Genomic DNA, 25,678 nt, shown 5'->3' with positions numbered 1-25,678 from the left:
GGCTGAGGCATTCATGAATTCCATGAATGCATGACTTATAGAGGGATTCTTGTCCAAGGAACTCAACAAGCCAACTGATGGCGCTGGTCCTGGGCACATGTCAGGAGGTAGGCACTCAATGTGCTATAGCGTAGAATCTCGCATTCCCACTCTCTGGGCCAGGATTCCCCAAGGGCTGAATCAAGGTGAATAAACTAGAGGACTAAACTAAGTGTGTTTATAAACAATTTACATTTAATTTGCATATAGCAGGCAGTACAGCCTATTCTCAGGCAATTTTTGGACTAAACAATGTCACTGCTGCTGTGAAGGGCGTCAGGTCTTGATTCAGAGTTCTGCGATAATTTTCCATCCAGCAGCTCTCCCTGGAAACCCTCCCTAACCCCTCCCCAAGTCGGAGCCGCAGGCAAGCAGACAGTTGCTTTCTTCTCTGGCCTACCAGAGGTCCGCTCAGACTTAACGGCTGCAACTCCACTAAAAAGTGTTCTGGGAGTTTGGACAGTTTTATTTTCTTCTGAAATTTTTTTCACCTCACATTTAATAAACGGTGGAAGGATGAAGGTGAAAGAAAACGGCACACTACCAATCTTTGCTTCGAGGCCTAAACTAAGAGAAGCTTCCTGAAAGAATTTGGTTTTAAAGAGATTTTTTGAGAAGGAAAGAGATATAACTAGGTGGTGAAAATAAGATATTGACCAGACCTGTGAGTAATGAGAAGGATGAAGCAGAAGAAACAGACACTGAAGGAGTCCAGGAAAAGCCAAAGCAAGCTGGTATGGAGACCTGGTGGCCAGCTTGGCTGCAGGGACCAGAAAGGCTGGTGAGCTGTGTAGGGAGGATAAGAGGATTCTGACACTGATTCAGTAGATACAGGGCCATGGGCATGGGTGCGACATGCTGTAGACAGCTGGTGAGAAAATACATTCCATGACATCTGGTAGTGCCCTTATGAATAAAAGTAGAGATGTGACAAAAGTAAAGGGGAGGAGAGAACAAGGAACATCTATTGAGTATATGGCAGTTTCTATAATCTTGACAAAAGCTCTAAGATATAAGAATTATTATCCACATTTTAAAGATAAGGAAACTGAGTCTGAAAGAGGTTAAGAAACTTCCCTAGGGCCATATAATTAAGTGGTGGGGCTGGAAGTCAGCCCAGCTTGTTTGAGGTTTCTGATTTTAAAGATGAAGAACAGAAAACATGATGACAAAATTACTCGCTGAAGGAAAATGCTAAGTTAGTCCTGAAGTCAGGTCTCTTAAATAAATGATTGGGTTCCACTCTCCACCGTGACTTCACCTACTGTGGTCTCCGGAGATGGAAGCTGGTTCTAACGCAAAGCCATATACCCTTCCCATGTCACCAGACTGCTACGCACCTTTCCTGCCTCCATATAAACACATAAGTGCTTCCCACGTTGACTTCCGATGTGTATTAGGATTCCAGTGAGACTTCTTGGGCGAATGCTGAAAACAAGTTTGAATTCTGGCCCCAACAACACGGAGTTAGCTTCCAAAAGGAAAAAAAAAAAGTTAAAACATCATAATTTAAGGAAAAGGATGGAGTTCTTCAGACTCAAAGACATAAACTCTTCCAAACTGCACCTTACCTAGGATGATGTGACCTCCTTCTTGGGAGAAATAAATGCCTTTCTCCAAAGAGCCATGTGAGCAGGGGGACACCCCAAAGCTTACAGAAGGGGTAGCCAGGGGTTTCGAATCCAACTGAAGGTTCCTCAGGCAGCCCACAAAGCTGCTTTGGGGGAGGCTCTGCAACCAAGCAGAAGAGAAAGCAAACTTCATTACCCACAACTTCCAGAAGTACACAGGCAGCCAAGGTTAAGGGCAGGGCCAGTTGTCTGCAAAAGGGGGAAGGTGGGGGGGTTTAACTTTCCTGCTTTAAAGAGTCAGGTGGGCCTGACTGTTCCATTTGGCTCCCTGCCCATAGTGCCAAGAAAAACCTGGATGCCAGGGTCTGGTGGGTGACTGAAGGTTGAAGGTGCCACGAAATGAAGCGGTGTGTGTGCAGAGGGCAGGGGCAGCGGAGGTCGCTAGCTAGAGCTGGAACAAGAACAGGGAGGGTGACCTGACCCTGGGACACACAGACAGAGCTGCAAGAGGAGGAAATTTCCACCTGACAGTTCACAGATCTCACTGTCTCTTTGCAGGTACAAACCACTTCTTAGGGCTTCATGAGCCCATATGATTGCTTAATGCAGGGCAGCTGACTGAAAAAAGAGGCCAAAACATTCCAAAAATAATAAAGTGTAAAAAAGTTCCCTACATTGTTGGGCTCCTGCACCACCAACAAATCACGAACGCCTTAGAGTTAAAATAAGATGCAATGCGCAGCATTGGTGAGCTTGCATGGAGCCCCATGCCCGCCTGGAGCTGGCCTGGAACAGAGCTCCTCACCTGGGGACCTGGGATGTGCTTCTGGGGTTCTGTGACCCCTTAAACTACACACCAGATGTTCTCTGTATGTGCATTTTCCTGGGGAGAAGGACAGCAACCTTCACGAAATTTTCAAAAAAGTTAGAGAATCACTGAATAAAATTCCTAAACCCCCTTCTAGAATCAATGCTTTTAGGACCTGGAATCCTACACAACAGATGCAAGATAGGATAATTTTAAGAGAACACGGTGATACCAGAGATGCATGGGGTGTCACTGTCAACAATAAACTACCCACTGGGCTCCCTACGAAATTACTAGTTTCTGAAGATTTGTATCTTATACAATGAAGAGCCTGCATGTGAAGTCAAGCTCAGACTCTCCAGGATAGGCCATAACTTAACAGTGAATCCCTGAAGGCTGACTCAGGTTCCAGAATTCAGAGGCAGACACTGTTTGATGGATGTCATCTGCCCTCTGAAAGGATATGAAGGAAGGTAATCCAATGGTTTGCACCCTCAGGTCGAAGAAAGGCTGCAAAAAGAACCTTGGCTTGTAAGAATGTCGTAGATGGGGGTGCTATGGATTATCCCAGATATCAGGATGCGGAGTGTGGTTTATCCAAAAGAACATCCAAATTGTGCCCTTGAATGGCTACCCCATCCTGTGGTTTCTCTGAGAGGGAAATAGGTGCAGAGCTTGCAGAAAAGTTAACATTAACATTGAAGATCCTCCTTAGCAATTAATGTTATACACTATATATGTATTATATATTAAATATGCTATATTACGCCATATGTTATTTATGGCATATATATGCCATATATGTGTATATGTATGTATATGTACATATGTACGTGTATGTACATATATATGTATGTATATATGTATATATATGTACTATACGCATACGTATACATATATATGTATATATGTGTGTATATATATATGTATATATGTATGTACAAAAGGTATTATATATAATAAAGCAAAACAATACTTTATGACTTGCTGGAGTTTTGGCCCAAACCCCAATGCAAAACTTGAGGGAGCCAGGCTGAGACCTGTGGAAACACCATGGCCTGGGCCAGGTCAGCCTGACTGCCTCCAATCCATGCTGGGGAAATGACCTGCTTTAATTGTGTCCATTTCCAGGCCCAGCTTTGAGTCTTGGCCCTTCCTCCCCTGTGGCAAGCAAACATCATGCCAGAATGGGCCACCAGCTGCCAACAAATAGGCAAGAAGGCCGAGCATCCGGCAGAGCATTTAGGGGGAGGGCAGTTCCTAGGCCTGAGCTGCTGACAGGACCATCCACACTGTGGGAGCAAAAGGCAAATCTGGGAGAACAAAGACAGGTGGGTGGGGCGGCCCCGAGGAACTCAGGCCTGATGAGCGCCCTGGCAGTGTGAGAGGAGACACTGACCCGGGGAGGGCACTCACAGAGCTCACCCTGCAGCCGTGGCCGCATCAGAGCCTTTGAACTTGACGAATCCAGTTATGCACCCCTCCTTCTTGGAGACAGATGGACTTGTGACTTCCCCTTAGCCCAAAGTTTCCCCAAATTTGGTTCTTGAGATAATTTTATTTCAGACACTGAATAACATGAAAACGTATATTCAGTTATTAAGTTCGTCCTTTTCCATTTCTCTTTCTAGCCTTCTGATTAGGGCAAGGAACAAATTTTAGCTTTGTGCTAATACGTCTCAAACATCTCTTATAATTATATGAGATATAACTGATCACTTGTCAAGCTCCCCTTTCTCCAAATGAAGGGAGTACAGGCCACACTATCTAGCTAGACTTTATTAACACTTTTATTTTCACGCATTTATTTTTATGGTTACCTACTCTTTATGGCAAAGGATATTGGGATTCTGTTTATGACAGAGAGAAAAAGATCTTTTAAAAACAAATTTAAATTAAATAGCGAGTTGACTGGGGGCAAAGTATTAAGTAAATGTTTTACCTGGGTATGGCAAATGCGGTGAAGGCAGCATAAATCACCAAAGTTTGGAAAACTTTATCTTAATCAAAAATCTCTGTCTATAATCCAAAACCTATGTTTTGGCATTCTCCGGAGGAGAAACTAAGAGATTCACGTTTGTAAAGCCATGGAGAGGCCCCAGATTCACTTCAGGGCCTGGGACTCAAAAGGAAGGGATGGCATGGGGAATGGGCACGTTCTCTGTGGGCTTATGAACATTAGGTATTCAGAAAAAATCATTTGAAGTATTTGGAGATCTTTGAGTATCCTGAATATTGAGATTCTTTAATAATCACTTAAAGTCTTTTGAGATGACATTATAGGTGAATTATTGCCATCTACAGCTCTGAGTCATAACTCTTTACCTTTGACTTCTCTGAGGGAGGTGACCCCAGGTACACTGGCACTCTGAGGCTGACGGTGAAACTTCTGGGCCAGCTCCCCTCCCGGGCCCTCAGACCATCCACAACCAAGCGCGCCTTTTCTCCATCTTGCCCAAAGGCCACCTTAAGAGTAGAGAAAATAAGTTAATCATATTTTTACACTTTTTTTTTTTTGAGGAAGATTAGCCCAGAGCTACCTACTGCCAATCCTCTTCTTTTTGCTGAGGAAGACTGGCCCTGAGCTAACATCCATGCCCATCTTCCTCTACTTTATACATGGGACGCCTACCACTGCATGGCTTTTGTCAATCGGTGCCATGTTTGCACCCAGGATCTGAACTGGCGAACACCAGGCCGCCGAGAAGCGGAACGTGTGAACTTAACCGCTGCGCCACTGGGCTGGCCTTGTATTTTTACCTTTGACCACTGGTGCTGTATTTTATTAGTGGTCACGGGAAATTTTAAAAAAATGCTTTTCTGTGCCTTCACGTACCTTTAAAAAATCAGAGTTTCGCCCTAGTACTGTCATCATCATCACTCGGTGAGATTAGGTTAGATATTGAACAGAGTGAACGGAATAAGTAAGCTAAACAAAGGTTGCTTAAAAGTGAACTAATAAAAAAAACCATTGATCTGAAAACTTATACAAAAGACAAACAACGGAAGAGCCAAAGGATCACAAATAAACACACACCCATGCGGCAAAGGGAAAGGCATAGTCTGCGCAGAGCTAAGCGTGGGGGAGCCACGCGCTCCCCTGAGCAGGGCTCCTGGAGCAAGGGGCCAGCGGCTACTTCTCTTCTAATAAGAGAAGGAAGCGTGTTAAACTCTTTGCTACAAGTCAGGATCCCTGGACTCTAGGGTGGACTCCGCCATCTCACGGCTATGAGACTGTCACTAATGACTCCCCAGTCTGTACACCCAGCTGTGACCTGTAGCTTCTGCTGCCTCCTGACATGTGGCCAGAAGGTCTGAGGGACAACACAAGCCTCCAACGTTCACGGCAGGACTCCTGCTCTCCCCAGCTCTACACTGCTCCCTCGCCGGTCACACCCGCCTCCTCCCTGTCTTCTCCATCTTAGCACTGGTCCCACTATTGACCCAGCTGCTGGTCCAAAATCACGGGGCTCCATATTGACTCCTCTCTTTCCCACTCGACATGCAATCCATCAGCAAGCCGTCTTGATTCTGCCTTCAGAACACATCCGGATGGTCTACTTCTCTCCAGCCCTCACAGCCTCTCAAAGCAAAGGCCCCCCCTATTCTACTTTGCCCCCCTTTTAGTCTCTTCTGCTAAAGAGAGTTTTAAAAATATAATTCTGTTCATGTCAATCTCCTTTGAAGGTTCTCTAAAAGCATCGGAGATACTCAGAATAAAATCTAAAATCCGCACCTTGGCTTTCGAAGCTCAAATGATTTGGACCCTGCCTCACTCTTGAAGCCCATTTCTTATTCTTCCTGTTCTGTGTACTCAGCTAATTCCTACCTCGGGGTCTTTGTATCTGCTGTTCCCTCTGCCTGGAACACTCTCCCTATAACTTCATACGATTGTCACCTCCCAGAGGAGGGCTTCATTCACTACCCTATCTAGAATAGTCTCTCTTCTCCCTCCATTACTTCCTTACCTGGCTTTAGTGTTGTCTCAAAGCACTTATGAGTGTCCAACATTATCTTGGGGATTTTTTGTTTATATGCTCCAGGATGGCAGCTCATTAAATATCTGTTGAGTGACTACGTGAGTGCAACTTGTGAAGTCACAAGTTTTCTGTGTTCCAGTTCCCTCATCAGGAAAAAAAAAATAGGTCCCTTCTTGCCTTAAAGTGTATTTCTTTAAGTCTGGGATGCCTTCAGGCAAGAGCTGGGATGCTAGGGATATGAGTCTTTACGCTCATGATATGGAAAAGGCATTGCAGGCTCAGAAAGGGGCCTGGAGACCTGGAAACTGTCTTGAAGGAGAGAAATGGTCCAGGAAACAGGGGTGGGAGTAGGCAGGAGCAGCGAGGCAGGCCAAGGAGGTGTGGAGGGGACTGGAGAAGCAGTGAGTAAAGCCCATCTTGCATTTAGTGTGACATCCATGCATGGGGTGTGCAGCAGTCTCTGGTGCTGAGACGTTGTGGCGCTCAGTGACTCCGACCAGCCCAGCTCTCCCAGTGCTTGCGCCTTCACGCCTGGAGGAGTGCCAACACTCTCTCTGCAGCTACTCAACAGTGAATCCTGCACCAACGGGAGGTCGTGATGCAGCCCGTTCTTACCGTGTGCCATTTCCCGTCATTGAACTTCTCTTTGCTTTTGAGCTTTAGTTTTTTCCCTTCTGCTCCCAGTGCAAAGACCAGCCGTCCTTTTGAAAGATAAAGAGCCATAAAGGAGTTCCTAGTGCCCGTGTAAAACATGAGCCCTCTGGAAGATGTTGTCTGCACGTCCACAGCAAACCGTGACCTGTGGCGAAAAGAAAGCAGTAGGTAAAGAAGGAAAATAGAAGTTTTTAGTGTTTCTCCAAATCTCTGAAACTGAGAGAGGTGAGAAGGAAATCCCCAAACCCCCATTATTTAAATGAATATACTAAAGCATATAGTGACTAAATGACCCATCTCTTTGGGAATTTTTAAAAGCCATTATAGGGGCCGGCCCAGAGGCACAGTAGTTAAATTCGCACGTTCTGCCTCTTGGCGGCCCGGGGTTCGCCGGTTTGGATCCCGGGTGTGAATATGGCATCGCTTGGCACGCCATGCTGTGATAGGCGTCCCACAAATAAAGTAGAGGAAGATGGGCACGGATGTTAGATCAGGGCCAGTCTTCCTTAGCAAAAAGAGGAGGATTGGCAGTAGTTAACTCAGGGCTAATCTTCCTCAAAAAAAAAAAAAAAGCCATTATATTGCAGTGTTAAAAGTTTTGTTGTATATTTTCTTGCCGTGCTGGGAAATAAGAGGAAGTTCCATACCAAACTGAGCTAGTGATGTAAGTCCAAGCCCATGACAAAAAAGAAGCCTTACTTAAAAAAAAAATCTACATTTAAAAAATTATGGTAAAATACACGTGACATAAAATTTACCAACTTAACCATTTTTTTAAGATTAGCACCTGAGCTAACATCTGTTGCCAATCTTCTTTTTTTTTCTTCTTCTCCCCAAAGCGCCTCAGTACATAATTGTATATTCTAGTTCTAGATCCTTCTGGCTCTGGTATGTGGGACGCTGCCTCAGCACAGCTTGACAAGCGGTGCCATGTCCGTGCCCAGGATCTGAACCGGTGAAACCCTGGGTCGCCAAAGTGGAGCGCGTGAACTTAACCACTCCACCACGGGCCGGCCCCTCATCTTAATCATTTTTAAGTGTACAATTCAGTGGTGTTAAGCACGTTCATATTGTTGTGTAACCAACCTCCAGAACTCTTTTCATCTTGCAAAAGTGAAACTCTGTACCCATTAAATAACGACTCCCATTCCCCTCCCCCCAGGCCCTGGCAACCACTATTCTACTTCCTGTCTATCTGAATTTTACTCCTCTAGGTACCTGCTATGAGAGGACTCATACAATGTTTGTCTTTTTGTGACTGGCTTGTTTCACTTAGCAGCCTATACTTTTTAAACCCAGTGAATATGCATTCTGGATGCATTTTGTATACAAGCAAGAAGGGAGTTGTGAGAGGTCGGGGACAACTAGAATAACAAGGATTTGATTTTAGCATCAGGTGAGCATTTTCTTTCTCTAAGACATATTTAACACAGAGGCACAGAAGAACAGATCTGCCTTCTCCCACCCACTACTGTGTTTCTTGGACCTTAATACCCCACCTATGATGGAATACGAGCTAAGTGAGTATCATGCAGTAAAAGCAGAGAATGAAAGTTAACATTCAGTTGCATGGTGGTTACAGATCATATGCATATCTAGCTAAGCAAGCTTTACTCTCGATGAAAACTCACATTTATCATTCGTTCATCCATCCATCCATTTATTCATTCATTCAACAAATATTTAATGAGTGTCTAGTATGTATAAGGCACTGTGGTGGGCAGTGGGAATGCAGTGATGGAGGTTTCCTTCCTTGAGTTGTTCACGGTGTGTGGATGCACTGAGGGGGTGCCTAAAAGTGCAGTGGGAGGAGGTGGTGGGAGATACAGGTATCAGCAGGCTGTTGTGGACCCACTCCCTGCGGTTTATGTCTAAGCGCACACCAGACAGAGGGCAAGAATTGGGTCTTTCCTGCTTAACGCTGTATCCCCAGAGCCTGGTACACAGTACGCACTCAAAAAACAGTTACTGAATTGAATTAGATGGTAAATGGAAAATCTGGAGGTAGAATCAGGAAGTGGAAGAAAAAAAATTACACTGTTACTTCTCTTTGCTTTTTAATACTGTGAAGCTGAGAAAAAACTGAGATGCTCTTTACTTCTTCAGATGAGCAAGTTTTCTTGAGGGTAACATTCTTCAAAATGAAAAAGAAATCTCTATTTGTTCAATTAAACCAAGCAGATGGTGACACCACTCAATATTTCTCTCGTGTATCTGTGTATCGTGTGGAGGTCTGGAGAACGAGGGTTAGCAATTGAAGGAGGATATTAGGACTTGCTACAGAATTAAAGCACTTTACATATGTGAGTGTGGTTATCAGACTTGACATCTGCTTTCCAGAACTATTTCTTAAAGCAGCTTTCTTTCAGAAAAGACTAACACCCAAAAAAGACGGCAGTAGGTTCCAATCCCAGCATATGAAACTGTAGCTACAACTCCTCACTGCTGGAAGACAGGACAGCAAGACAGAGAGCTAAGCAGCATTTTTATACATTCACCAAAAGGTTAAAATAGTGGTACAGTGTTTTAAAGAAGAGGAAAAATTGCTAGAATATAAATCAGAATGAGAACAATAGAATAGTCCAAATCTTGCAACATCCTGAAAATACACTCTGATTGCAACAATCCTTGGGAGTAAAATAATTAAAAAATTATTCACTGATGATTATTTTTTTCACTTTCCCTTTAAAAATGTTACTTTTTCCATTTATTACACATAATTTAGCATTGGATGGGAAGGTGCTGGGGTTGAATCATCAGAAGAAGCCAGATAACTCACCACACTGAATGTGCTCAGAGAAAGGGGCTGCAGAGGGAGGTCGAGGGCAGGACTGGTGGAGAAGCTGCAGGACCAGGAAAACGGGAGGGAGAGGAGGCTGGAAGAGGGCAGTCCAGGGAGCATCTACAGGGCGACTGCTGTCACTAACGTCAGCTTAACCAAGAGAGCGGTGACCAGCAGTGGGGTCTCCCTGCCAAGAGGTAGCCCTGGGACGGGCTGATAACTGAAGGGACACCACTTCTGCCACCTGCCTTAGTCTCCCACTAGCACAGTTTTGGCAAATCAGGGATCCCAAGACTTTCCATGCGGCCCCTGGAGACCTGGAGCTGCTGGCATCGGCATTCTTCTTCAGAACTGGGCCCCTCCCCTTTCCGCCTTCACATCAGCCTGTGAATCATGCACTTGGCTTACTGAGTGGGTGTCCAAAGGCCAGCTCATAAGCTATTACCTGTCTTCCATGCAAGGAAAGCATTGTCAACTCCATTTAAGTGATGAGAAAATTGAGGTTGGAAGAGAGGTAGTAATTTGTGAACACAGGTGAGACAGCATAATTGTGCCAAGTTTATGGAGAGACAGCTTAGGCTCAGAAACGTTGAATAACAGCCGGTGATGGCCATGGAGCTGCGGCTCAGAGCTCCCTTCAGGACAGCTGCAGTGGCACACGGGTGACTTCCAGCTGAGGTCTGAGCTCAGCAGCAGAGCTAGAGCCAGGCCATTCATGCCCAACACTGGACTCTTCGAAGGGGAGATCTTTCCTTGCAGACGCCCCACCCAGAGCTGCACTGCCGTCTGACGCTCTACCTACCCAGGCCTCCTTCCTTCCCCTCTCCTTTCACAGGCTTCAGGCCCACGTCTCAGCTGAAGGCTCTCCCTGCCAGCTCCTGCTCCCTCACCCTTTATCTTCCTCAGGAAGAATAAATCTCTTGCATATCTAATTCCATCGTGACATCTGCATCCCCAAGGACCTGAACTGGCAAATGGCTTGAGGTCACACAGCCAGCAAATGGCTGAGTGGGATTGAAAGCTAGGTCTTAAAGCCAGGTCCTTTTGACCCCTGGGCAATTTTCCTTCTGTAGATAAATCATAAAGGAATTTTTGGCACCTTTCTATGTCTCCTTCAAATCACATAAAAATGACAAGTTTTATTTTTCTACTTTTTTCTGACATCCTATCTCTGCTCATTCCCTCCTCCTCTCAAAAAGATGCAACTTGTTAGCACAAAAAGTCCAAATGTATTCCCTAAAAATGATTTATCTGGCACTGAGTCTACCTAAAAGAATGATTTTCCTGTGACTACAGAATGCAGGAGAAGACAGGTGATTTATCATAGAAATAAGCAGCAGCTTGGAAAGAAATATCAGCTGTATTTGTAGAACACTGTCAATTCTAAACCAGAGGCTCGCTGGCTGTCCCAGCCTCTGAGTAGCACACGTAACATGTGCACTCCAGCTGTGGGGAGGGAGCGCACTCAGGCAATCACACCCCAAGTCCTGTTCTTCTCACAAGAGTGTCAGTGCCACTTCCCTGAGGGACAGGTGCATTTTGTCATGCCAGCTAGCCTGCCCTGGGGTAGAATCGCAGAGTCAGGTTCTGAGTTGGTGTGGGTGCAGGAAAATTAAATAATACCTGGATTTCAGCAACTCCTGGGGAACTGTGAACAGCAAGTGGCTGGTGGGACTGTCACCAAACCTGAGCGCTCCATGACTTGCCTGGGCCTTGGGAGGTGATGGGCAAGACTGAGCATCTCGCCACCTCTCCTTGCTCCTCGGAGAGGCCACTGGTGTGTCCTGCAATGGCTGCATGGGAGAGAAGCCAAAAGTTAGGACAGCTCATTACCAGGGGAAAGAGGGAAGAATATTATCTTGCACAGCGCCTTGCTCAGTTTTTACTTTTGATCCTCAGAGATGAACTCAATAGAGATGAATTCCTCCCTGGGGGAGGATGCACAGTATTCCCATCCTGCACACCTCTGGTCTCCTTTCAGACCACTGCTGCTCCTGGGACCAGTGGACATCCGGAGCCCCTCACCATCACGGAGGAACCACAGTGTCCCTTGAGAGAGCCAGCGTTTGGCCAGCAGCACGGAGGCCTGCACAGCCAGCCAGTGGCACATGGAGCCTCCAGCCCTCCACTTCCCCTCTGGGCCATTCACTTGGGCTTTTACAGCAGGCCAGTGAAAAAACAGAGCGGGAAACAGAGGTGGGGGGACCACAGCCAGTTCCCACTTTCATCAGAGTTGACCTCCACACAGAAGTCTGTCTTGAGCTGGACGATGCTTTGAATTTTTCAACAGGACTGAGTTTTCATGCAGAAAAATGACCATAACAAATATCAAATGTGACTAGAATAACTGTTGGAAGAAACAGAGACTCCCAGCCCTTCCCCCTTTTTCCTCTGCTGCAGAGTCCAGATTTTTTTTATTTTTTAGGAAGATTAGCCCTGAGCTAACTACTTCCAATACTCCTCTTTTCGTTGAGGAAGACTGGCCCTGAGCTAACATCCATGCCATCTTCCTCTGCTTTATATGTGGGACGCCTACTACAGCATGGCTTTTGCCAAGAGGCGCCATGCCCGCACCCGGGATCCGAACAGGCAAACCCCAAGCTGCCTAGAAGCGGACGTGCGAAATTAACCGCTGCGCCACCCAGCTGGTCCCAGAGCCCAGATTTTGAAGATGTGTCTCCGCCCCTCCCTGGCGGCTCAGGGCTCAGCGGAGATCTCCCTCCGTCAAAGGGAAGGGCAGGTATTGACCAAGCTAGAGATTGGTTCAGGAAATGAACACGTGAGGCCCTCTTGGCCAATGAATCTTGAGGGGAAGTAGCAGGGCGGGGCCTCTGAGAAACTTCCCTGCTAACAGAGAAAGGCAGCAGATCGGCGCTTAGGGTGCTCTGCATGTCCCGTGAGGAAATGAAGCCTGGAACCACGCAGGCTGGAGCTGAGACGACTGTGAGGAAGCAGACGCAGTCCTGATGGGCTAGGGCCAGGCCTCAAGCCCCACCTATCCCCAAACTGTCCGTTCTGTGACACTATAGATTTCCTTACTGTTTAAGCCATTTTTGCAGTTTTCTGGAGCTAGCAGCTAAAGGCTTCCCAACAAATTCATTCCTTCAAGAGCAGGTTTTCCTCTCCAACCCAGTTCTCAGGTCGGATGCTCAGAATGCATGCTCGATACCAGTTATTTAACACATTCTGTGAATACTCATTGCTGAGTGGGGATGTTCAGTCATACCCACCAGAAAGTTAAATGAACTACTTAAAATCCAGCCAAACCTGGATCCTACTGGAGCTTCCCGCCTGGGCCTCACTCTTTCCCTGAAAGATTCTTCTTTGTGTGTCAGTAGCAGTAACATCAAGATGAACAGTTTCAGATACCCTTTGCCACCAACTTTTCCTTTCTTCTCTTAATGGCACCCAGGCCTCACATCTTGGTCATCCTGGACGCCCACCTTCCTTGCCTCTTCCATGCGTTCAGTTTCCATGTCCTCTGTTCATCTCTGTGAAAAGATTTTGCTTCCACTTCTTCCCTTTCACTCCCAGTCCCTCTGCCCTGAGTCAGGCCCTGTTTCTCTTGCCTGGACCTTTGTCGTCATTTGCCAGTTTGACTCCTTGTCTCTAGAACTTTCCTAAACCAAACCATCCCACAGGCTGCTCCAAGCTTATTAATCTTTCAACATGGTACTCGTTTCAATGGCTTCATGTTGACTGTAGAAAAATGTCAAAATTACATCAGGCCATCTGAGGCTCACGTGATCTGGCTCAAGCGTGTGATTCTAAGCTTACCTCCCCGAGTATCCATTCTCCACCAAATTGGCCCTGTTCACCAAGCTTTCCAAGCCTATAGAGGCCACGTGATGTGGCTTGAAGAGCACGTTCCTGGGAGGCTACAGCCCTAATCTGAATTCTGATTCTACCATTTACTGACGGGGTGCTCTTAGGCAAGTTTTTGGGTTTTTTTCTTTTAACCTCTCTGACACTCAATTTCCTGACCTGTAAATTTGGCCTTTTGTTTTGCTCTCAGAGGGGTGTGGTGAGAACTGAAAGAGGCAGTATGAAGACTTATGAAGATCAGAAAGAACGTATGCGACGTGTCTTGGACCTAGGAGTTCCACCCACATCCTGCCTCCCAGCTTAGGGCTTCTGCTCACACAGCAATAATTCTTACTTATCTAAATTCACCCCTCCTGTAGGCCCAGTTCATCTGTTATCTCCTCTAGGAAAATTCCTGCCACACCGCTCCTGTAGCATGTTTTGTCCCTTTCACTTAGGTTATTAGTGTGTAATAATAATAATAGCTAATATTTATTGTGTGCTTGCCACGTGCCAGGCACCTTCTACGTGTTTTGTGTTTATTACCTCATTTAACCCTCACAACAACACCATGAGATATTACTATTATATATCCTCATTTAAGTTGCAGGAAATAGACCCACAGGGAGGTGAAATAAAATCACTCACGGTCACCCTCCTAGTAAGTGCTACAGCCCGATGCAAACCCAGGAAGTCTGACTCCACAAAGCTTTGTTGCCTTCTCCCTGCTATTGGGCTTTTGGAGGCAGAAGTAATTTTGTATTCCATCTAACCTGGGGGTTTGCACAGAACAGGGGGAAAATTACATACAGTGTGTCCACTGGTGTCTCCCACATCAATAACCCCAGTCCCACCCTATCTGCTGAGGCCCACTCAGAGACACCTGATGGTCTCCTGTCAGCTTTCTCCACTTGGATGTCTTGCAGGCACCTGTTCACTCAATATGCCACAAACTCCACCCATTCACTTTCCCTCTAAGTACTTGTCCTTTTCCCATCTCCCTGAATGGCATCTCCATCCATCCAATAACTAGATTATATGCCTCAGAATTATATTAACTCCTGCCTCTCCCTTGCCACCCACATTCAATTATTATCTGAGTCCTGTACATTCTATCTTCTAAATAGCTTTGAAACCATTTTCTTCTATCTCCACCATCGCTGTGCTAATTCAGTCTCCCAGTAACTTTCAGCCTTACAATGAAAACATGAATATATGACTTCATTCCTGATAGGGCAGTTCTAAAGGTGTTCTTTTCATAACAGTAAAATGACAACCCTTTATGAAATATATTTCTTCTTAATAGCATAAAATATTTCTTATTATGTACTATCTATGCAACTCCACCAAATCGGTGTGCTGCAGGGAAATATTGGCAGACAGGCAGCATGTGGTTGCTGTTAAGTGGAGAGTGAACAGGAGTGCACTGCTCTGAAGAGGGCACAGGCTCTGGGGTCAGGGTGCCGAGGTTTGAACTGTGACTCCATCTCCATCTGTGGGAGCTTACCTTTCTAAACCCTGGCATCCTTTTCTGTAAGACGTGGCTAGCAAGAGTATTTCTCTCACAAGGTTACTTGCGGATTTAGTAAGAAAATCCACTTAAAGAGCTTAGTGCAACGCCTGGCACACCGGAGGTGCTCAATGTTATCCATTAATCATATTAATTATAACCTCAGACGTGGGGAGGTCATACTGTTGACCTCAGGCAGAGTGAGGAATTCTTTCAGCCCTAACCCTGTTCACTTCATTAGGATGCTTCCACTCCTCCAAACAAGGAAGTTCATTTCCTTTCCACCTCTCTTACTGCAGCATGTTAGAATCACCTGGGAGCTTTACAAACGCCTGCCACCTGCACCCACCTCAAGAGCGTCTGACTTAACTGGGTGGGATGCAACCTGAGTGGTGGGATTTTAAAAGCTTCCCATTTGTTTCTAGTCTGCAGTCAAGGTGAAGCCACATTGGTCTCAGCAAGGCCTGTGTACATGTGTACATCTTGTCTTAAGAGGCAGGACAGAGGGATGTCTGTGGGGAGGAGAAGGGGCGTGGCCTCTGTATTGGAGGGATAATCATCATACCTGAGTCAAACGAGCAAGACATCAGCTACAGAGACTGAGAAACCTCTGTCAAGGTTCTATTTGTTCTATGACGGCAAAAATTGCCAAATTTTCATCAAGGTACAAAATAAAAGCTAAAAGGAAACCGCTTTGACATTTTGGTGTAATCCTACTGTTGCTGACCCATCAATCCTAGAGGCATTGACCACCACAGGACCAGGTGATCTACACCCCTCCCTCCACCCCACCCATCCCTACATCTACCAGGAGGCAGGATTCTCTTCTGAGAATCCTCTGGAAAGAATCAAAACCCACTGTAAGGTTTCAACACTTGCCTGGTTGATAGAGAAAGTCTTGGCTGTGTTAAACCTTGTAGAACCTTTAAGCAACATTAGAAACGGTGGTTCGTTTAAACTGCAGCCTCCCAGGGACACCTCTCTCTTCGTGGATTTACTGGCCAAATCCAGGACTGCGGGACTCTGCGATGACCTGGAACGAGGGCAGAAGAGAAAGCTGATGCCAAACTCTGACGCATCCGGGAAGACGCATCGGCAGGAAGAACTTATTTCAAAAATACACATTCTTACTGTCATGGTTTCTGGGTAAACTTTCATCTCCTACCTGTACATTACATCTAGAGGAGGCACTCGGCTCATAGGGGACAAGGATGTGCTGTACCCACCCCTGCATTCCCTGAAAACTCCAGCAGAAGGGCTGGAGAAACTTTTCTCCCTCCCTGCCTTTTTTTTTTTTTTTTTTTTTGCTGAGGAAGATTCACCCTCAGCTAACATCTGTTGCCAATCCTCCTCTAATTTGTACATGGGTCACTACCACGGCATGGCTGCACAGAGTGGTGTAGGTCTATGCCTGGGAACCGAACCCAGGCCACTGAAGTGGAGTGTGCCAGACTAAACCACTAGGTAATGGGGCTGGCCCCTCTTTTTCTTTTTGAATAGCCAGGATTGTGGCAAAGCCAGAATACTATAGTTCTTTCTTTGGGATGGGTGTCATATAGAAATATGGAAATGAAATACACAGAGAGGAGAAACACAGGCACTTATGATCCTGAATGATGGTGAACATCAGGAGAGTGAGTTTCTGGAAGGATTTATCTTACTGCATTTGAGGAGGAAAGTCTCACAGGTACTCTGCTTTAATTTTATGATTGTTGTCCGAACCTTGATGGACAACAGGAGCCCACAAGCTCCTGACAGGCTGTCTGAGGTTCCTGACCAGTCCTGGGCCCTCCCTCTGCCCTGGGGAGAGTTTCATCTCTTATCTAAAAATGATCATTTTGTATAGAAAGAAAAGAACATTTAAACATTTGCACGCAAGCACCAGGCTCCACTCTCTCTGTGAAAGGTCACATTCGCTACTGTGGGCATTTGGTTTCCTGGCATCGCACCCATTCGTGCAATTCCTTGGCCTCAAAATCCAGGAAGCACTGATTAAATCTAAGTGCATAATCTTGATTAAAATGAAATAAAATTTCAGGGTGAATATTTTCCAGGGCCATAATCCGAAAGTTAATTTTAATTAGACCTTTTCCAAGGTTATGTGCCAAAGCTGATCCTTTACAAAGGGAGGCTGGGCCCATGCGTTTCTGTTAGTTTGTTTTTAATGTCTGTATCTTGCCCAAGAGGGTGTTTGGCGAGGTGGTGGTACCAGAGCCGTGTGCAGCACAAGGTGAGGAATTCGACTCGGCTAACTGACCAATGATACGCCCTCCCTCGCAGCAGGCTGTTCTCACCGGCCACACACACAGAAAAGGGCACACACCTGTGGACGAAAACGTTGCTGATACAACCCTCAAAATGACTCCCGCCCAAACGCAGGGATTGCTGGGAACCTGAGAAGCCTTGTAGCCTTTGGTTATTTTTCAGAGGCTGGTCATCAATGAGAAGCCGGAGTCTGAAAGAGGAGGAAAGCAAAAAAAGAGTGAGACTGTTGGAATAAAGATTCTCGTCCTGTGGTCAACTTACTGTCTTTGACTCTGACTCGATTTCTTTTACCTAAAATAACTTGTTAAACTAGACTTATTTTTAAAGAGCATTTAACTTTTTTCACGTATTCCTTTTTGCACATAATATTTTTGTTAAAGTATTCTGTATGTACAGAAAGTGCACATACGTTAAGTACGCAGCTGAATGAACTTTCGCAATGTGAACAGACCAACAACACCAGCACACAGATAAAGAAGCAGCGCGGACCAGCACCCCAGGAAGCCCGCCGGGCGCTCCCTGTCCATCTCTAGCCTTCCTCCCCCTCCAAGCATAACCACTACCTGAATTCTGATAGAATAGATTAATTTTGCCTGTTTTTGAATTTTGCATAAATGAAATCATAGAGATGAACTCTTTTACGTGTGACTTCTTGTGCTCAGCATTATGTTGTGAGGTTCATCCATGTTGTTGTACACAGTTGTGGCTGTTTCATTCTCATTGCTCCTGTTTCATTATCCCGTTTTGAATGTACCAGATTATTTATCCATGCAACCGATGAATGACTGATTTGTGTAATGAGGAAATTGATACAGAATGAGGAAGAAGGCCAAGTCTTACTAGTAAAATAGTGTCAGCATCAAGGACAAATATTTCACATAAATGATACTAGAAAATTCCATTAAACTAAATAAAGTAAAAATATTTAGAGCTCTGGCAGAAGTGCCAGTCCACTCACCCAGAGGTGTCGCTTATTACAGATACATAATGCAGTAAACCATCCATGTACGTCTGTGGGGATTTAAAAATTGGGCTGCTGCTATCTGTGGTGCTCAGTTCAATGTGCCCATCTTCCAGGGTGACCTGCAGGCTACTTGTCTGAAATCATCACAGAATATACCATTCAATGCAATTAATTTGCATTTAAGGATTATGAATGTATCAATACGGAATTTATAATCAAAACTATGTATAAAACAGCCAGAATGATTTGACTTAAATGTTTTGACTTTGCTATTTTGATCCAAAGATTATTTTTGAATATTTTGACTCCATGTTTATGAATATAAAAATCTTATGCAAATTATTTCAACATTGGTGAATTTGTCAAAATTATTTTATGGACCTACATTCATAAACCAATTTAATCTCTCCATCAATTATATAAAACAGTTAAACCATTTCTAAGTTTGTCTACTTTCACTTTTATCTTGCTGAAGTTATTTTCATCAGGATCAATTCTTTCTGAATAAATTTTACAATGAAGCCTTGATTTATGAATTTTTTCACATATGCTTATAACAGTGACATCTTCTCTTCAGCCATTATGAATTTTTAATTTTCTGGTCATAATTTCTAGGAAGTTCAACTTTCCAGTGTCAAACTCTACGGATCTAAATTTTGGCAAGATGATTTGATTCTTTCTGTCAATTCTTAATAAAAAAAATAAGTGTAGTTTTAGCAGTTGTCATTTTAAGCTTATTGATTTTTTTCCACCAACTGCAATTTTTGCAGTTTTCAACAAGATGTGATTCTTCAGTGAGCTTTTTTAGTCTGAAACAATTTTTACAGTGTGTGCTTGCAACCATTGTTAGTTTCACTTGCTGCTGACTTTTTTCAGTTGGCAATATTTACTATGACCTAGGTAAAAGACTGCTAATTGATAAGTATTTCTTAGTTGCGGGAAATGTTCCTCAGGTAGTCTTAGGACTCCTGCATTGTCCAAGATTGAACTCATCTGTTGCTAAGCTAATTCTTCCATTTGCTTTTGACCATTTTGTATATTGTGTACTAAGTGTCCCTACGCTTGGCAGAGGAAACAAGTGTTGGGTGTCAAAAGAGCTAGGTCAAAACATCCTGTTTTGATGGAAAAATGATTCTCACAATCTAAATGTTAGCATGTACTTCTTCAGGGCTAGTTTTCAAAACAAGATGTCTAAAGGCTGATGAGCAAAGATGTCAAGAGAGGAGAGGCCTTTTAAAACAACATATCTACAGAGTCAGTTACCATCCCTCCTTTCAACAAAGACTAGATGTCTGTTTGCTCGGCTATCCTTAAGAAAGAAATCCAAGAAGGACAGTGTTTTATTTCTTCTATTTTAAAATCCTTCTCGTTCCACAAGGAGATTTCAAAGTATTAGTTGACTTCTACGCCTACGTAACCACAGTAGCTAAATCTTAAGTTATAGACGGTACCTCCTTCTGAAGAGAATTTCCGTGGCTCTGTCACATATCAACAACGAGCAAAGGACCTTATTTTCTCCTATTCCCCAGATATAAATATTGCCCAACTAGCTGCTGCTGCTGCAAAAAGGAATCTGAGGAGCTTCTTTTGTGGAATCGAAAAGGAATAATGGAGACACATTCTGATTTTTTCTTAGATCTAAAACTTTAAGCTACATTATTACTTATAACAGTTCTAATTCATCTTAACTGATAAAATAGATTTAAAAAGAATGAAAATGCATCCATGAATATACACAAATTCAATTCTGTAAACTATAATGTACTTTCTAAGCCTGATTTCTTTTAGGACCTACCCCAGGATGGGGAATAGCTTCCATAGCGTTTACAGTGTGATGATAGATAAAATGCCCAACTAATTTACCTTCAAAATCTCTCTATTGTTTTTGACATCAACCTTTGAGTCAGGTTTAAATCTTGTTCAATATTCATGCAATATTTCGTACCCGTGTCTGATGATGTAATAATATGCCACCGGGTTGAAAGGTCTGAAATCCAAAGGAGGCCTGGAAGAGGCTGGGCAATGGGAAGTCCAAATTGGTGAAACTCATTTGTCCTCCCCTGGAGAATGAGGCAGAGCGCACGAGCTGAAATGCAAATATGGAATAAGTTACTGGCATTGTAATCATTTTATGGCTGAAATACAGGATCTTAACCTATGTCACTTCACCTGAGCTGATTCATGTGATTTATGTAGCCTCGGGAAGAAACAGAGTTTGCTTTTGTGCGTAGTAATTTACCAATCATCTGTAAGTTTTTATACGTATAGTTAGTATTCCTACTTTCCTGCGCATTTAATATGCAAACCTGAAAAGGTTCCGTACCTTGCAAGTATGTGGGGAATGTGTATGAGCCAGTTCCCCATAACACTGTGTGCTACCAGAAAAAAGTCAAAAGTTGATGTGTTAATGAACACCAAAGATGGGTTCGTTGGGGTGTACTCCCTTGCAAGGTTTTGAACTCTTCACTTACCTTCCAATCTTCTGAGCACTTTTTTGTTACTCCCACAGTATCATTCAACCTAACGACACCAGTAGTTTTCTTCAGATTTTTCATGCAGCCTCGGAAAGCCGGTGTAGAAATGTTAAACCTGATTTGGGAAACAAAAAAGGGAAGAGATGTACCATACCAGGCTTGCCTGAGAATTGGAGCTGAAACACTGCACTCTCTACTACTTCTCACTCATAAACAAGTACATATTTTATGGTTATCTGTTCTCATGGGATTTCTACAATGCTACTTATTTTGTGATGCTGGGAAAATCTATTTCCTTTCTGCCTGATTCTGCATTCTCAGCTTTAATGTTACAACAATAATGTTGACAGATGAATGGACAGTGTCCCCAAAAGATATAGAGACAAGGAAGATGTACAATATCTAGAATTCCCCCGCCTCCTCCTGGAGGTAGTGCATGCTGAATCAGAAGTATATTAACAAATCAATATCCTATAAATATTATATAAATATATATTAATAACTTAATAGATAAACAATTTGTTAGAGCCAGGAATGCTCTAGGAAACTTTTTGCTTTTTTCTGGTTCCCTTTTAAATTAGCCACTGTAAACTCAGAAGAAACAAACTGTTACTTTTTGGTTCTAGTCAATTATGAACGATGTGGCTTGTTATTTAGTCAATGCCAAGATGGAACAATGGAAAGCATTTTCTGGCCTCATATGCTGTGTCCACCACCTCCGAACTGTGCAACCTGGGCAAGGGGTCAGTGTGAGGATTAACCAAGGTAATGCACAGGAAGTGCTTGGAACCGTATGTGATAAGTGGTCGTGAACACTCAGGAGGTATTTCTGAGAGGCGAGATAGTGCTGCCCTAGAACTGTGGGCTTTGGAGTCAGGCTGCCTAGGATCAAGTCTTGCCCCTTTTGCCTGAGCAGGCGACTTAACTTCTCTGTGCCTCTGTTTTCTCATTTATTCAATGGGACTATGTTTTTGTTTTTGTTTTTGTTTTTTTGTGAGGAAGATTGGTCCTGATGTGTTGCCAGTCTTCCTGTTTGGGTGTGAGGAAGATTGTTGCTAACATCTGTGCCAATCTTCCTCTACTTTATGTGGGACGCTGCCACAGTGTGGCTTGACGAGCGGTGCAAGGTCCACACGCGGGATCCGAACCCCCAAACCCGGGCCACTGAAGCAGAGCACGCGGAACTCTCACCACTTGGCCACAGGGCCGGCCCCAAAGCATTCATTTTTATTCAATTCATTATAAACGGTTGAGCTACATGTAATATGCATAAAATTAAATTTCATTAAGAGGAAAAGGAAGAAAGGAACCACTGGCATTGCAGCACGAGCTTAATTATTTTACAAACATGGCTTTTCGCCTCAGAAGAGGAGGACAGTTCACATTAACTCCTGGAGCTTGTCTATTTCCACCTACATTTAGATCCATCCTCTCTTGGATTTCAACATGTTTTAGACTCATCAACATCGCCTGATGTCCTTCTTTCCATGAAGAACAGGTCGAAGGAAGAAGGAGATGGCAGGAAAGAAAGGCGGCTGACAGACAAGGAGCACCTATTTTGTGGAATGCTATTACTCCATCCTCACAGAAACCTTCCGAGGGAGATATTTTCTTACCTGACATTTACTGAGCACTCCCCTGGCCGGGCCTGTGCTGACTCCTCCCTCGGACTCCTCACAGCGCTGAGAGGCGGGCAGGTACTATGCCCATGTGACAGAAGGAGCAAGGATGCCTGGGAGCTTGGGTAACTGCCCTAAGGTCACGCAGCAGGAAAGCAGCCACACTGGGATCTGAGTGGTCAGTGTGTCACACAGCTGGTGTGACTCCAAGCCCTTGCTCCTTATGCTCACAGTTTGTGGACCCACAGCGCTGGGAATGGTCCTCACTCCCTCCTACAGAACAGTTACCTACAGCAGAGACGTTAAAATGGAAGATTTATTTCCACTACTCCTCAGGGCGTTCTTGTTACTCTGGCTCATCTGAGTGCCTAGAGTTCCACGTTTACTCCAGGATGCGGGGGACGAACACACTTGCTAGAGGGAGGTGACTGTGTAGGGGTGTCAGCTGTGGTATTGAGTTAGTACCGTAAGGTATGTATGCATTCCGTGGGCAGTCCATTCACAAAGCTTAGCTGGGTCCAAGCCCACTATAGGCTGATTTCAGAAAGCCGCAAGAGCAAAATGTAATCCTAAACTCTGTTGGGTAACTTAGTCAATGTTCAATGGATCCTTGACTGATTTTCACTTTTCAAATTATTTTCATGTTAATGCTTTATTATTATACTCTGCGACACAATGGTGTAGGTCCTCGGGAAAAATTTGTTGGTTTGAGACCCTCTGGCATTCTCAGGGATGACTTTCTCTTCTCGTGGGAAGCAGATGGGATTAACAGATTGTGACTTCTGACTACAATCCTAAACAAGTCACTCCAAAATCTGGATCCCCTTTCCCAGAAGATACACTGCAGTGAGAAGGAAGAAAACAGAACACCCACTACATCTCTTGGTCAGAGCTACTTTACTTAGTGATGACACTAGTTTGTTTCACTCCACATTAGTTTAAGAACAAACTGTCTATAAGGGCCTTCCATTTATGCCGGGGATCAGAGCATCTTGCTTCTTTGAAAGAATTGCTAGTCCGCCCCCAGAAGCTCAGCCATGGGTTACCAGTAGAACTCTTCTTCCCACCTCACCCTCGCAGTGACCCACGTCAGAGGGGGTTTCATGACTCCCTGGACCATCAAAGATGTTACCAGAGGGATAAGACAGGGCCAGAAACAGTGGAATATTGCTTAGGATTTTCCTTGAGAGGGAATAAAAGGCCAGTGAAATCTTTTGACTGGCTTCAACCCCCTGGATTTTCCATATTCTTGTGATTTTAATCAAAAATCAAAGTGTGAACTTGCCCCGAAAAAGGAAGCAGTCCCTTGTTTGGAAGACCCTAAGACAGATTACTAGGAAAATTCCATATGTATATCTATATGTATATGCATGACTATACCCGTATATGTGTTTCTTTAATGGATAGAGATGAAAAGGTGAAAAAAGGGTGAGTGCTGACTTAACCCAAGGTCACATCACTCTTTGATGGCTGAGCCAGAACTAGACCATTTTTTCTGATTCTCACTCACTACCTTTTCTAGTAGACCTTGCTTGACTTGCACCCACATCGCTGTCTGGGGGCCTTCTGCTCACACCACACAGAAGCAAACCACTGATCAATGGTTTCTGTATTGCCTCTGAGAATTCCTCACTGCTCTGGGCGAGTCCACCTGCCCCATAACCTCAATGACCACCTATACCCAAGCTTTATTCACCCCTTCTTCAGCCTGGACTTCTCTCCAGAGGTCCAGGCCTTGGTTCAACCCCTTCTGGGCATCTCCACTGGCTGTCTCTCAGGCTTCTGGAACTCAGCCTGTCTCAGATCGACCTCATCACCCTGCTCCTCCGCTAGCGCTCTCCATCTGCCCAAGTGCCAGATCAGAAACCAGGTGTTGTTCTGGAGCTCTTTTCTCCGTTACTCCCCAAACCCAAGCAACCATGCAGTACTGCCCATTTGCTGTCCTAAATATATTGGGAATCCACTCCCTCCTCTTTAGCTGCACTACCATTTCCCTGGTCAGGCCACCCTCATCTCTTACCTCTGTTAATATGCTCATGTTCCAACCACTCTACCTGCCTTGGCCCTTCTCCCTCTTAATCCAATCTTTGCTTTGCACCAGAGTGAGCTACTGAAAACCCAAATTTGATCATGACTTTTCTCTACTGAAGTCCCCTCTGTGGCTCCTTACTGTGACTTTCAAGATCTCTGTGTTTTAGTCCCTGCTTCCCATACCAGCCCACGTGTTATCCCTGGCCTGCTTCACGATGTCCTTTAGTTCTTTGAAAGTTCACACTTTCTCTAGCTCTTTGCTCTTCACATATGTTGACTGCTAGCATCTTTCAGATCTAGCCAGAGACCACTTTCCTGATACCCTCAACTGGATCAGATTCCCTCTCTGGCCCCCAACACCCAAGCCTCTTCTCTCATGGCACGCCTCACATTCATGCTGTCTGCCATCCCCTAGACTTGAGGCTCTGCCCTGTTCATCACTGTCTTCCCAACACTCACCACATTGCCTGAGGTCCTAGACGCTCAACGAATACTTGTGCAATGAACAAATAAACGAGGACCCCAGATGTGCAGAGTAGTGCTGACTACCTTAAGTTACTCTATTTTATTACATTTAATTGAATAAAATCAAGATTATTGACCACTGATAACTAGCTATCCATGGTTCAATTGCTATTTAATATTGATTATATTAAATATTAACATCACCTCTTTGGCTCTCAATTTCTTCATCTGTAAAATTCAGAGGTTACATACCATGATCTACAAGGTCCTTTCCAGTTGAAAGAATTTAAGGAGTAAAGACATTCACTCTCAAACTCTATTAAAATGCTAAGCTTTCTCACTTGCATTTTTGCATTTTTCTCACTGACAACTTTAAAACAAAGATTAGTGCCTCCTTACTAAGGATGGACGGATGCTCAAATGTATAAGGATTCTAGAAGAGAGAATACTTGTGCACGACATCTTATAAAGCACATCTAGTACTCTTTCCAACTGATTGACAAATTAGGAAAAAAGCTAAGTCAGACTCATATAAAAGTAATCAAAAACAAACATTCTGGGAGCACTCTTAGCTTAGTCATGAGGCTGTACTAACCCTTCCAGGGTCTCTTCTTTCCCTATATCATCATCAGCTATCTAAAAGCCTTTGGGAGGACTCAAATATTAACAAATGTAAAAGTTTTTTTAAGTGCATTCTTGAAGTGTTTTTTTT

At 44.3% G+C, this 25,678-nt stretch overlaps 1 protein-coding gene across 5 annotated transcripts in view; it reads right to left on the bottom strand.

Moving 5' to 3' along the window:
* The window catches only part of LAMA3 (laminin subunit alpha 3), a 258,555-nt gene that overhangs the window by 3,385 nt on the left and 229,492 nt on the right, over positions 1–25,678 (bottom strand). For all 5 annotated transcript variants that reach the window (XM_023647570.2, XM_070220837.1, XM_070220838.1 and 2 more), the window contains 10 exons: positions 20,849–20,966; positions 20,323–20,463; positions 18,372–18,511; positions 17,472–17,603; positions 16,028–16,181; positions 11,458–11,627; positions 7,014–7,197; positions 4,744–4,884; positions 1,611–1,770; positions 1,380–1,510 (listed from right to left, as the gene is read on the bottom strand). In XM_023647570.2, coding sequence (XP_023503338.2) covers positions 1,380–1,510; positions 1,611–1,770; positions 4,744–4,884; positions 7,014–7,197; positions 11,458–11,627; positions 16,028–16,181; positions 17,472–17,603; positions 18,372–18,511; positions 20,323–20,463; positions 20,849–20,966 — 1,471 coding nt within the window. The remainder of the gene's footprint in view (positions 1–1,379; positions 1,511–1,610; positions 1,771–4,743; positions 4,885–7,013; positions 7,198–11,457; positions 11,628–16,027; positions 16,182–17,471; positions 17,604–18,371; positions 18,512–20,322; positions 20,464–20,848; positions 20,967–25,678) is intronic.

This window comes from Equus caballus, chromosome 8 (genome assembly GCF_041296265.1).
Source record: "Equus caballus isolate H_3958 breed thoroughbred chromosome 8, TB-T2T, whole genome shotgun sequence".
Classification (NCBI taxonomy): domain Eukaryota; kingdom Metazoa; phylum Chordata; class Mammalia; order Perissodactyla; family Equidae; genus Equus; species Equus caballus.
This window is presented reverse-complemented; position numbering and strand designations above follow the sequence as displayed.